A 14,035-nucleotide genomic window follows, 5' to 3' on the forward strand; every position below is an offset into this window, starting at 1 on the left:
CATTTACATAAAAGAAACCTGGGAATCCTCCTCGACTCTTCCTTCTTCCTCTGCCAAGGTATGTTCACAACACAGAGAAGCCACTCAGTAAATATTTGTTGAACTAAAGATTAACAAAATCAGGCCCCGTGAATTTCATTACTCCCTCTCCCCCAAGCTACTTTATCATTCTTGCTTGGAGAATTAGCATCCCAACATCTTCTCTTCCCTATTCCACACTATTCTCCACACTGCAGCCAGACTGAAATTTTTATCACAAAAATCACATCAACTCACTGTTTATAAGCACTTCAAGGGCTTTTTACTCTTAGGAAAATGTTTATACGGCCTACAAGGCCCTCCATGGTCTGGCCGCTGCCTATCTTAACCAACCTCAGCTCGGCCACTCACTGCCCTTCCCCTCCAAAACCTGTATATGTACTTCTCCTTCAGAGTACTTATATGCTTTACAATAAAGGAACTGTTTGCACAATATACTATGTAAACTAAATGAAGGCAGAGATCAAGTCTTTCACTGTTTTCTCAAGATCTGAATTCTTAAAATCCTATTCCTAAAATGGTTTGCAGAGTGAATGAGACAACACTATAGCTCTCAGAACTTCCAAATTTATGCCTCATAACCCCACTGCCCTCAAGAAGATGAAGGTGAAAATGACATTTCAAAGGTACTTCACAATTAAATGCAATGGAAGGCTTAAAGTTAAGATTTTTTAAAAAAATATTCTCCAGAATCAAGTATCTCTTTATTTATTTTTAAGATTTTATTTATTTATTTGACAGAGAGAGACACAGCGAGAGAGGGAACACAAGCAGGGGGAGTGGGAGAGGGAGAAGCAGGCTTCCCATGGAGCAGGGAACTGGATGTGGGGCTCGATCCCAGCACCCTGGGACCATGACCTGAGCCGAAGGCAGATGCCCAACTACTGAGGCACCCAGGTGCCCCTGAAGTTAAGATTTTCCTAATCAGTGCAGATTTGTTCCTCAAATGCTGAACTTTACCACTTAGCTGACTATTGACCTTTGTAAAGGCTAAGAGGAGAGCCCTACATAGCCATCTTGTCTCCCTCTGCATATGGCAGGTCTAGGAAGGTTATTAGAAAGGAAAAAATTATAAAGGACCTACTACTCCCTTCTGTCCCACTATGTTAGTTACTCTAAATAACAATCTTATTATCATCCCATTTTATGGATGAGGAGACGTAGGGAGCTCATAGGGGTTAAAAATTTGCTTGAAGGGCGCCTGGGTGGCTCAGTTGGTTAAGCGACTGCCTTCGGCTCAGGTCATGATCCTGGAGTCCCGGGATCGAGTCCCGCGTTGGGCTCCCTGCTCGGCAGGGAGTCTGCTTCTCCCTCTGACCCTCTTCCCTCTCGTGCTCTCTATCTCTCATTCTCGCTCTCATTCTCTCTCTCTCTCAAATAAATAAATAAAATCTTTAAAAAAAAAAGACCAATCTTTAAAAAAAAAAAAAAAACTTGCTTGAAGTCACATAGCTAATAGGGCAGGGCACGGATTTCTACTCAGATTGACTGATTCCAAGTTCCAGGTTCTTTCAGCCATATTTCAATGCCCTCAAAGATGATTCCAACCCCAAATTCTTCAAGCATTAAAGACACAACCCAAGCTGTCTTTTTCCAAGCAAAAACAAGGATAAATACAGCATGACCCCAACACTGTATGATTACAATTTGGCTCATTAGTGTTTTTACTTACTACCTTGAAAAGTAAAAAGTAAATAGCACTTTGCTTACCTTAACCTCTCCAGCCATTTTATCAACTGCAAATCCCTCAACTGATAGCTGAAAAAAACACAACAGTTTAAACAGTAAATACACCTAAAAGAGGCTAGGAACAAAATTCCATTTTTCCTAAAAATGAATCATTCCATTCTCTCCCAACTTCAGAATATTCTAGAGGGTGCAGGATGGGTGATGGATAAGCCCTTTAATAAAGCTAATAACTATTTAAAGAAACTCTTCTTCCCTCCCTCCCTCCTTCTTTAGAAACTCTTGAAGAGCAAAGACCATAGTCTATAGGCCTAGTGAACCATGGATGTCTCTAAATAACATCCATGATAAACGAGGTACTCAAAATAAAAATCTTCACATACCTTTATTAGTCTGGATATTAAGAATCCTCCCTGGTATCGATTATAAAGTTCTTCCCAGTTGTCTTTTATAAACTTCCAAGCAGCCTTCCTTCCATGCTTGCTGCCTCCAGCCACTCCACCAATTACTGATACAGTGTCCTGTGGACGTACCTCTTCCTAAAAAGAGAAAAAGAACAAAAAATCTACTGTATTCAAAACATCTTCTGGGGCAGAAATGGCAAATGCTTTTGAGGTACCCAAGTAATCACAATGAAGACCCTCATTCCTTGTTTTAGGAATAACTGGCACCAGAAGCTTCCACCAAAGAGGAGACTGTTTAACCTAAAGATGAGCCAAATTGAGAATGAAGCATTGAGACAGGTACAAACAGGCTACTCGACAGATATTTGCTTGGGTTCCTCCAGGGTAAAGAAAGGAAGAGACAGAAGATAGGTACAGGGATAAATAGGCTTTCCAGTTTATTTCTGCTTCCAACTATTCTGATTCTCACCATTAGAAGGAGATATATAGGTCAGTAGCAAAAGTCCACTCATTTTCCCCAGACTAAGAGGAAGACTTAGTTTAGGGTTAAAGCAGATCTAGAGGATACTGAATCAAACACACTTGCCACAGATCAGTGGGTTACAATTCCCTCTATAAGCAGTTTTTGTTGTAACTTACTGAAAGTGCAAACGTGAGGACTTTTTGAATCAATTCAGGTGAAAGAGTAGCCCCAAGGACCCTTTCAATTCGGTTTTTCTCTTCCTGCATATCTGCTTGTTTGTGAAGCTACAATGAAAAAATAAAGAGATAGTTAACTCTCCTAGAAGTTATGCATATGCTTGTATGAGCTTCTTTCCCAAACTTTTGCTCTATATTCTCGTTGGCTGAGATTGCAGGGTATGAAATTAACAGAAGATAATACTTTTCAAGATGTTCAGGCACTACATTTATCATATGCCATTACAGTAAGTCATTAAATGTAAGTGTGTACTACGTGAATGGCTTGTCATCAGTTCTGAGCAGTTTAACATCAAGATCTGAGGAGTATGATGTCTGACTAATGTTCTATGTTAGATGAACAAACTAATCATCACTAATACCATTGAAGGTCGTCAATTTATTTCTAACAGTAAAAAATAAATGTTAATATTAATTCATGAGTCTCTGATCAGTGGGATTCTGTACCATCACATTTTTCAACTACAAAATCAGCACATGCCGAATGTAGAAAATTAGGAAAATAGAGAAGCATAAAGAAAAAATTAAATTATTGGGGGGCCTGGGTGGCTCAGCTGGTTGAGTGTCTGCCTTCAGCTCAGGTCATGATCTCAGGGTCCTGCGATCAAGCCTTGCATCAGGCTCCCTACTCTGTGGGAAGTCTGCTTCTGTCTTTCCCTCTGCCCCTCACCCCCACTCATGTTCTCTCTCTCTCTCTGTCTCAAATAAATGAATCAAATCTTTAGGAAAAAAAAGAAAAAAATTAAATTATTATGATATGTACACATTACCAAATTGGAAATAAGATCATCTTATACCTATTTTGTGACCTTTAAAAATTTTTTAAATTATAGGTAAGTTTTATTTTCTTTATACTTTTATAGTCTCTAAATCTTCCATAGTGAATATACCAGTCTTTTTTTAATCATCAGAAGCAAAACATTATTATACATGTAAAAAATTAGAATTACAAGGGCATATGAGATGCCTCTCCAAGACAACTTAATCTATAGACTGTTGATCTTCTCTCCCACTGAAGATTCCATACTGACCAGTGTCTGTAGACCCCATCACAGGTCCCAGTTTCCTCTTCCTTTCCTTTGGACTCTTGACGAGCAGTGTGGTGAAATAAATAGGAAGTCAGGAGACCTGGGTTCTAGTCTCAGTTTTGCCTCTAACTAGCTGTGTGATCTTGACTAAGTCCTTAACCTCTCTGGATCATAGTTTCCCATCTGTAAAATGAGTGGGGTGGACAGATAATTTCTTTGGTCCTTTTCAGCTCCAATACTCAAGGCCTGACTGAACACTGGCTTTCAGGAAGCATTTGTTTTCCCCAAGGAGAACCTGTTATACAAGACCACTAGATGGCACCATAACACCACATTCCAAATACACTTTGAAATAAAATATACATATTTTTTTATCCTGTCTCATTATTCCTAAATTACCAACAGAAAACAATCCTCCTCATCTCCCATCAACTGGTTTCTTGAAGAAACCTAATTTGGCCTTCATTAGAGCTCTTCCTATAGTAAAGCAGAATTACAGTCAGCTCCCTTGCATTAACAGATGCAAACACTTATTAAATATACATACTAGTACTAGTGTAAGTTCTTTGAAGTATGACAGGACATGAAAATGTCAAAGCTATCTGTCACGAGAATTCTAGAACCCCTATTTTGTTCCATACTTTTATGGAAAAGACAAAATCCACAAATACTTGATTTCATCTGCAAAGAAATACATGATTTATAGTGCACAGGTTCACAGAATACTAAGAATGAGAAGGGACCTCAATGTCATTTAATTGAAAGGTAAACCCAAAGTATAATTTTTATATCATTAGAAGGAAACTCTTGTACAAGATCAGTAGTTAAAATGGCACATTTTGAGTTTCTTAAAGTTATATTTTTCAAACTATTCTAATCATTTAAACAGGATTTGTTTAAAACTAAATACTAGAGAGGCACCTGGGTGGCTCAGTTGTTAAGTGTCTGCATTTGGCTCAGGTCATGATCCCAGGGTCCTGGGATTGAGCCCCGCATAGGGCTCCCTGCTCAGCAGGAAGCCTGCTTCTCCCTCTGCCACTCCCCCTGCTTGTGTTCCCTCTCTCGCTGTCTCTGTCAAATAAATAAATAAAATCTTTAAAAAAACAAAAACAAAAACAAAATACTAGAAATTAGATCTGTAATTCTGATCCACTTGAGATCAGGAAAGTGTTCTTAATCCATTAAAGATGGAAGTAATAAAGTACATCCCATTCCTGTTTTGTTTATTGCCCCCTAAGTGCAGGTTTTTAAATGAATGGGCTTTACAGGTTTGATTTAGGCACATTTTGCACATTTTATTTGATGGTAATAGATTCAGCTCCCTCCATCTCCAGTGCAACCAGAATAGTCAAGTTATTTCTTAGATTGATGATAACCACATGGACAGGGACTGGAGACAGCGCTTGTCCCACAGTGTTAGTATTAGAGTTTAATTACATGCCAACTACCCTGGGAAAACTATGGAGGCGATGCAGGCAGGTCACGTCATTTCCTGTCCATTCATAAAAGGCACTGGAAGCTCAAACCCTTGAGACACCTGATCATCTATCCGCCCCCCCGTTTTTTAAAGTTCTATCATCTATCTATCTATCTATCTATCATCTATCTATCTATCATCTATCTATTTACTTGACAGAGAGAGGGAACACAAGCAGGCAGAGCGGCAGGCAGAGGGAGAGGGAGAAGCAGGCTTCCCGCAGAGCAGGGAACCCAACGCGGGACTCGATCCCAGGACCCTGGGATCATGACCTGAGCCGAAGGCAGACGCTTAACGACTAAGCCACCCAGGCGCCCCCATCTATCCTCTTTCTAAGCACAGACACAAACGTTTTCTTTAAAATGGGAAGTACCCTAGTAAGTTTACATTGAAGGAAAAAATTTTAAGAACTTGACATATTAAAATGAACATTTCAATTTTTAGATTTAAGATGCATAAACTTACAAATAAAAAAGTGAAGAAATTAGATGACTTTTGGCATCGTATTGGTAGTATACATGAAGAAGACATTATATATTTCTCCCATAGTTTCTTTTCTTTTTGAGAGAGAGAAAGAATTTGGGGGGGGGTGGTGCTGAGGGAGAGAGAGAATCCTAAGCAGACTCCCTGCCGAGTGCAGAGTCCAACAGGGAGCTCCATCTAATGACCCTGAGATCGTGACCTGAGCTGAAATCAAGAGTCAGACGCTTAACGGACTGAGCCACCGAGGCGCCCCTCCCATAGTTTCTTAGTATTTGCCTGTCTGCAATATGCATATCTGCATGTATTTCTTTTGCCCAGACTTTTAACCACCTAAAGCTTATAATCTCTGTGTCGATTCAAGTTCAACAGCAGAAAATGGGAGCCCTTTCCAAATTTACTCACTTTTAGCATAATGTCTAATGTAGTGCCATCACCATGCTTCAAAACAGTCAGATAGACCTACAAGAGAATACAGGAACAAAAAAGAAGGCATATGATTAAATGTATCTTGTTCCAAATAGTCCAATGTTAAGAAAAGACATAAAGTGAGTCAAAAAACTTATAAACAGCTGTGTGTGGATGTTACATTACAAATTGTGGCAAAGAGCTTAGAGCCCACATTGAAAACCAGCAAGGTAGACAGCATGTAGTAAGTAACAGCAGCTCACACCAGCTCTCTCAGGGAAATGTGCACTGATGATCACCTTTCAGCACCAGAGTGTGGTCTAAGAAACTTTAAACAAAGGAGAAGTTGGCTACAAACCACCTAAATGGCACCTATTAAATCAGTCAGATATGGTTTGTGGGTCAGTACTTAGGTCATTTTTGGTTACCATTAAATACATTCCATACTATATACATAATGATGCAGTCGCTTAGAAATCAAGGTTATTTTCATGAAAACCTACAGGACTCCTGAGATCAGCGGAGAGAATCTGTTTCCCTTCTACGTGGTCTTTAAACCGACGACGGGCTTCTTCTAACGTTGCCTTATGTCCCGCTTTTCCTAGTTTGCCCAGAACCAAGCCCCTCAGGAGTGCATCTAGATGACCTGATTAAGAAGTAAAAGAGACATGAAACTGCTTAAAAATCCTGTTTTCACAAATATGCCACCTGGCTATCTTATAAATTGTGTCATATTATGTCTACCATCTTGAACAATCAATTACCTTAGTATCTGAGAGAACACCTGATTTACATTATTCAAATCATAAGAGTGAAATGAAGTGCTAAACAGACTAGATAAATAAATTCATTGACTTTGTCTACAAATGCCATTGATCTGAATTTATTAAATGTTCACTCCATCTAGGTAATTATACTGCTAAGGATTATATGTGAAAGGAACAGGCTTAGGTCTTGCAGTTTTGACCCAAGATTCAGAGAAAGGTCACATACAGAACCAGTATGCTGTGTATAATAAATTGAAACCTTAGATTTAAAAATCAACCTCTGATGGATCTATTTACTCCAAAGATGTGTAAATGGGCAATAAGCACATAAAGAGATGTTCAACACTGGTCATTAGGGAAATGCAAATCAAAACCACAATGAGATGCCACCTTACACCCACTAGGATGACTGAAAAAGATAATAACAAGCATGGAGAAATTAGAACCCTCATACATTGCTGGTGGGAGTGTAAAATGTGGCCACTTTGAAAAACAACCTGGCAATTCCTAAAGAGGTTAAACACAGAGTTACCATATGATCCAGCAATTCTACTCTTAGGTATATACCCAAGGGAAATGAAAGCATTTTGTCCACACAAAAACTTGTACACACATGTTCATAGCAGTATTCACAACTGTCAAGCAGAAACCATCCAAACATCCATCAAGTGATGAATATACAAAATGTGGTACGCCCATACAGTAGAATATTACTCAGCTGTAAAAGGAATGCAGTATTGATATACAATGCAAAATGGATATACCTTGGAAATATTCTGCTAAGTGAAAAATGCGAGACATGACAGGCTACATGGGGTATGAGCCCATTGATATGAAATGCCCAGAGTAGGCAAATCCATAGAGACAGGAAGCAGATTAGTGGTTGCCAGGGACGGGGGTTGCCAGGGAATGGGGAGTGACTGCCAATGAGTATGCAGTTTCTTTTGAGGCTAAAGAAACTGTTCTGGAATTAGATAGTGGTGATAGTTGTGCAACCTTGTGAACAAACTAAAAAAGACTGAGTTGTACACTTTAAAAAGGTCCATTTTATGATATACTGATTATATCTCAAAAAAAAAAAGTTAACACTAGCAACGATCGACTGCAATACCAAAATGGACAGATAAGTCATGGTATATTCATACAATGAATACTACTAAGCAATAAAAAGGAATGAACACACTGGATGTATCTTAAGCATTATACTGAGCGAGAGAAGCCAGAGAGAAGAACAGAATATATATTAGGATTCCATTTACATAAAGTTCTATAAGAGGTAATATTAATCTAGGGTGAAAGAAGGCAGAACAGTGTTTGCCTGCATGGGACGGGTAGGGACTGAGTGGCAGGGACTGACTGGGACGGGGCTCCAAGGTAACCTCCTTAGGTGTATGCATCTGTCAAAAGTCACTGAACTGTAACATTTAAATTTATGTGCACCTTGCTACATTTAAATCATAACTCAGGAAAAGGTAAGTTTAAGAAAACCACAGGAGATCAATAGATAGGACAAGAGGACATTAGTGAAGAACCAATTTATAATTCCGGCTCTGGTACTGACTTGCTATGTGATTCAAGACAACGTTTTGTTATTTTGCCGTTTGACTCTTCCATCTATAAAACTAGAAAGCTAAAGACATTCTCCCTATTTCATAAAGCTGTGTTTGAGCCCAAAAGTTTTACATATTTTCACCATGAAAATGAAGGACAACATCCACTAATTTGCCTGTATCTGTCTTCACATACCTCTCCTGTCTTGTTTCTGGGATCTGTGCTCCTGTCTAAAGCCACCTCCTCCCCTGGACCCCGACTCCTTTCCATCACTGGCCATTGCTCAGCTACTACTCCCCACTCTTTCACATCACGAATTTTTCTGTTACTCATGCATCACTGTTATCAGCACAAAAACATGTTATAAAATCTCCCACTTGATTAAAAAAATGCCTCCACTCCAGACTACCCCCTTTCAGCAAAACTCCTTTAAAAAGTTGTCTCAGTGTGCTGTCTCCTTTTCCCCTACTCCTAGTCCGGAGAACACAAAACTGGTCTCCACCACTCCACAAAATCTGCCAATGTAATCCTCAATTCTTCTTTATCTTGCCTGACTCAGAGCTGCATGTGTCATGTGGATAACTCTCCTTCCGGGACATCTCCTCCCTCCTGACTCTCCCAACTCACTCACTGGTCAGTCAGTCTCCCCAGCTGATTGCTCCTCTTCCACCCAATCTCCAAATCCTAGCCTCACCTAGGACCTAGTCCTCAGACCTTTCTTCTCTGCACCTACATTCAAGCCCTGCATGATCTCATCCAGTCTCATGGCTATAAATACCATCTACACACTAAATGGATTTATTCCGCCTAGACCGCTAGGCATGATACTCTCCACCAGGGTGTCTAAAAGGACCTCCCATTTCCCAAGTCCGAAACCCAACTCCTGACTGCCTCTGCCCCCAGCATGCTTCTATGGCAATTTCCCCACTCCTGTAGATGGCAACTTCACTCCTTCAGGCCCGAATGTGGGGGCTCCTTTTACTCCACTGCAGCCAGTCCACCACCAAATAGGTTCAGGTCTACCTTCAAAACATCCACAGAATTTACCACCTGCAAGTGTGAGCTGTAGCCAGTGCCTCAACTGGACTACTGAAACAGCTTTGTAACTTGTCTCCCTGCTCCTTTCTCTTGCCTCCCGACTCCAGTCTGGTTTTCACACAGCTGAATACATCCAGTCATGTTCTTCTGCTTCAACTCTCAGGTTCGTTTCTCATACCACTAACGGTGAAAGTCCAAAATGTACTAGCTCCCACAGGTCCAACAGGAGCTGAATTGCTTCCTACGCCCTGTCTCCCTCCATACTCTGTCCTGTTATTACAACAACCGAAGCCTGCTCCTGACGCAGGCCTTCTGTACTGGTTGCTCCCTCTCTGGACCATTTCCCTCTAGACAGCCTCCCAGCTCTCTGCTCATGCTCACATATCACCTCATCATGAGGGACGGCTGCTCTGGCCACTCTCTATGAGCTACCGGCTTCCTCCTCTTTGTCTACCTCACCTAACTGTATTTTTCTTCATGATGCCCATTGCCACCTAAAATACCACACATTTAATGGTTTGCTGTGTCTCCCACTAGAATGTAAGTCACACAGGGCAATGCTTTCTTCACTGCTGTGAAAGCTCCCAGAATAGAACCTGGTATTTACTAGGTGCATAAATATTTGTTGAATCAATGAAGGGAAAACACAGAACTGTAGGTAATTGTTACTGTTGTTCTTATTGCAAAAGACCCCATCCCAGATCAAGACTGCTCGGGAGGAAATACCATCTTTAGTTATTTGCAGATGGTAGAAAATAATTATATATAAAGCCTTAAGATCACCATCCCCAACATTTACAGGACAGCAAAAGAGTAAATATATGATTACAGAAATAATCAGAGAGAACACATGGAGAAAGTAAATAACTTCCTTAATTCAGGTACTGTCTCTCAGTATCTTTACAAGTTGTACATACAAGGTGCCTGGTATTTAGGGTAATAATAAATAAAATAATCTAAAATTCCCTTTAGCTATTTTTTTTAAAGATTTTATTTATTTATTTGACAGAGAAAGACACAGCAAGAGAGGGAACCCAAGCAGGGGGGGTGGGAGGGGGAGAAGCAGGGCCTCCCGCCGAGCAGGGAGCCCGATGTGGGGCTCGATCCCAGAACCCTGAGATCATGTGACCTGAGCCGAAGGCAGACGCTTAAGGACTGAGCCACCCAGGTGCCCCCCCCAGCTATTCTTGATTATAGATGGGCCTTTGGAACTCTGTAAAAGATTTCTATTTCCACCATTTGCTTTGTTTACAAATCATATTTAGCAGTGAATACACATAACCACCACTGTTTTTATGTTGAGACCCATGTAATTTCACCAGTAAACTTAAAAGACCCAAGATTTCATTTCTGGCGAGCTGAATACATAGTAACATCCAGCAGATACAAAGACACTACTGATACTGTTAACCACAGCTGAGTAAAAAAGGATCAATTTCTCATCAATTCCTTCCCCATTCAGTACGTCCATTACCTTCTCCAGGTTTGGGGTCCCAGCCCAGTCTCTCCCCTATAGGTGAAAAGACATCTTTCACAAACTCCTGGATTTCCTCATAGAAGTCTGTGTGGGACAAGAGAGTTGAGAGAATCCCCAGGTTACAGCTCAGGTCGCTCCATACAGTATAATTGGGCTCATTCACAAAAGCCTCCATGACTTTTAGAACCTCTACAGTGCTAATGATTCCAGCTCGAGCCTGGGATAGGAAAAAACATAAATTAATCTAGTCTTCAAAAACTAAAACAAAAAAACATAAGCATGCATTTTCAGCATTATCTACTGCTAGTTAGTCATGTCTCTGGTTTAAAGGAAATGAGACTATATAAATTCAGGAGATTATTAGAATAAAAATCCTAACATGACAACATTCCTTATTTACTTTTTTGCTATTTATAAAAGAGCCAAGTAAAAAAGCACTATTTGGTGACAGAAGGTGGCTACACTTGTGGTGAGCACAGCATGATGTGGAGACGTGTGGAATCACTGTGTTGCACACCTGAAACTAATGTAACATTGTGTGTCAACTATACTTCAATGGAAAAGAAAGAAAGAAAGCAAGAAAGAAAAAGAAAGCAAGAAAGAAAATAACTTCCTATTTCTATCCAGTGTCTGGGGCCTTGGCTTTGTTTTTATCTTAAAAATTCTCATACTTTCAGAAAAGATGCAAAAATAGTTAGGGCTTTGGTTTTTGACAGAGGCTGTTTCAAAACTGGACCTGCAAACTGTGTCAACTTCAGCCTGTCCTTTACTCATTTCTAAAAGAAGGCAAACTGGAAGGCACTACAAATTCAGAGTCCTTTCAGAATTAACTAATAGAGCTAGGAAAAAGAACTTCTGTTACAGCAGCCAACTGCACAAACACACCACTCTCCTGGGACAGGTCTCTCTCAGCAATGAGATCAGCAGATGTGAGGTTTTGTGCATCAGTGCTAATCTGTGTTTATACAGAGGAGGAATCCAAAACCAGTTACTGCAGAGGGGAGGGAAAATTTCAAGTCCAATTTAAAGGAACACTAGGAGGAATCTGACAATTTATCACAGACATCTGGAAATTATCTAACCTCTGTTGGAGTCATAAAGATAATACTACTAATTGCTGATTTAAATCCTTCCTGGAACAAAGCCAAATATAACATAATTCTAAAGCTAATGGACTATTATTATTTGAGTACCAATGGAATGTTAAAAAATTCTAGATGTTTCCACCAAAGTATAATCACTATTTTAGAAAAAGATGAATCACTCTGAATTAATTATTTTAAAAAACACATCAGTAGGGAAGTTTCTTCAAGGCTCATACCTATCCTATTTCTACTGAAAAGAATTTCTGCCTTACAAAGGACAGTTTTAGTTGCAAAACCTGGCTTAGGAGTAGTGGGATGGGATTTGTTTCTGATAAATTAAAAAGGTTCGATCTTGTCCTGTTAATTAATAATTATTAATTTGCTCTAGTCCCAAAAGGTGTTCAACCTTCAGGAAGAACCATATTCTTCTAATTATGTTTCAGGAGGACACTCCAGAAAAAACAAAATCCTTTAATCAACAAAATCCATCATACTACTTGAGAGAGGCTCACCAAGGAGAAGAGGTCATTCTGTAATCCAAGTCGATCCACAGGGGGCAGAGAGAGGTCACGAATGCCTGGTAATAAACTTTCCAGCATGGCTGAGCTGTACTGCGTCCGATAAAATCCAACTGTTCCCAGGTTTAACTGAAAAGACACCCAATGGGTATTATTAATTAAACAGTTGCCTTTGTTTTTTTAAAGCATCTTGAGCAGGGGCGCCTGGTGGCTCAGTTGGTTAAGCGACTGCCTTCGGCTCTGGTCATGATCCTGGAGTCACTGGATCGAGTCCCACATCAGGCTCCCTGCTCAGCGGGGAGTCTGCTTCTCCCTCTGACCCTCCCCACTCTCATGTGCTCTCTCTCTCTCTCAAATAAATAAATAAAATCTTTAAAAAAAAAGCATCTTGAGCAGGTGTGAAAGTTGTTCTGGTTTTCATTTATCTGAGCGAAAACAACAAAGCTCACATATACAGGCAGGGATGAAAATGAAACAACACATAAAGACAGAAATTGGTTGTCGGGGTGCCTGGGTGGCTCAGTCGATGAAGCGTCTGATTCTTGATTTCAGCTCAGGTTATGATCTCAGGGTTGGGAGATCGAGCCCCATGTCAGGCTCCAAACTGAGCTTGATGGTAGGGAGGCAGAGAGTCACAGGGGCCAGTTTGTATCTACTCTCAGTGGACAGTTTTAAGTTTACAGAAAATATTTACTATATGTAAGAGCGCATGGACAGTGGAATCTCTGAGGAAGACTAAGCCTTTACATTTATCTTTTCAGCCAGAGTCTCAACAGAACAACAATGCTCAGATCCTAGATTTTAAAGAATTATGTGGACTTAAAAGGTAATTTCATGTGATTTGTGGAGTGAGGTAATCACAGACTGTCATTATTCTCTATAGGCTATTTACCAACAGGCAAAAAAAAAATTTTTTTTTTTTAAAGATTTTACTTATTTATTTGACAGAGAGATAGAGAGCACAGATAGGCAGAGCGGCAGGGAGAGGGAGAAGCAGACTCCCCGCCGAGCAGGGAACCCGACGCGGGGCTCGAGCGCAGGACCCCGGGATCACGACCTGAGCCAAAGGCAGACACCCAACCGACTGAGCCACCCAGGTGCCCCAAAAATATTTTTGATAATACTTATATATAAAATGTTTTAAAGCTAAAATAATAGCATAAGATATATTTTACTATTTATATATAAGTATTTTTTAAAATCACTTCACAATAATACAACTGCTGTTTTATTGGTCCCTTTAACTTTTACTGCAGTAATAATACCTTTATTTACTCAATTACAAACACTGTGTACATGTTTTTTCTCATTTATAATAAAAATTTCATATGGCTACATAATCTCCCAGATGTAATTTCAAATGGTAATATAGTATTCC

General features: G+C 40.0%; 1 protein-coding gene across 2 annotated transcripts in view; it reads right to left on the minus strand.

The window, feature by feature from the left end:
- NPEPPS (aminopeptidase puromycin sensitive) overlaps window positions 1-14,035 on the minus strand; it is a 98,206-nt gene that overhangs the window by 2,689 nt on the left and 81,482 nt on the right. For both annotated transcript variants that reach the window (XM_027625590.2, XM_027625589.2), the window contains exons 16-22: window positions 12,652-12,786; window positions 11,052-11,271; window positions 6,725-6,867; window positions 6,219-6,275; window positions 2,769-2,876; window positions 2,109-2,264; window positions 1,750-1,797 (exon numbers count right to left, since the gene is read on the minus strand). In XM_027625590.2, the coding sequence (XP_027481391.2) occupies window positions 1,750-1,797; window positions 2,109-2,264; window positions 2,769-2,876; window positions 6,219-6,275; window positions 6,725-6,867; window positions 11,052-11,271; window positions 12,652-12,786 (867 nt within the window). The remainder of the gene's footprint in view (window positions 1-1,749; window positions 1,798-2,108; window positions 2,265-2,768; window positions 2,877-6,218; window positions 6,276-6,724; window positions 6,868-11,051; window positions 11,272-12,651; window positions 12,787-14,035) is intronic.

Source organism: Zalophus californianus, chromosome 16 (assembly GCF_009762305.2).
Source record: "Zalophus californianus isolate mZalCal1 chromosome 16, mZalCal1.pri.v2, whole genome shotgun sequence".
NCBI classification, from domain to species: domain Eukaryota; kingdom Metazoa; phylum Chordata; class Mammalia; order Carnivora; family Otariidae; genus Zalophus; species Zalophus californianus.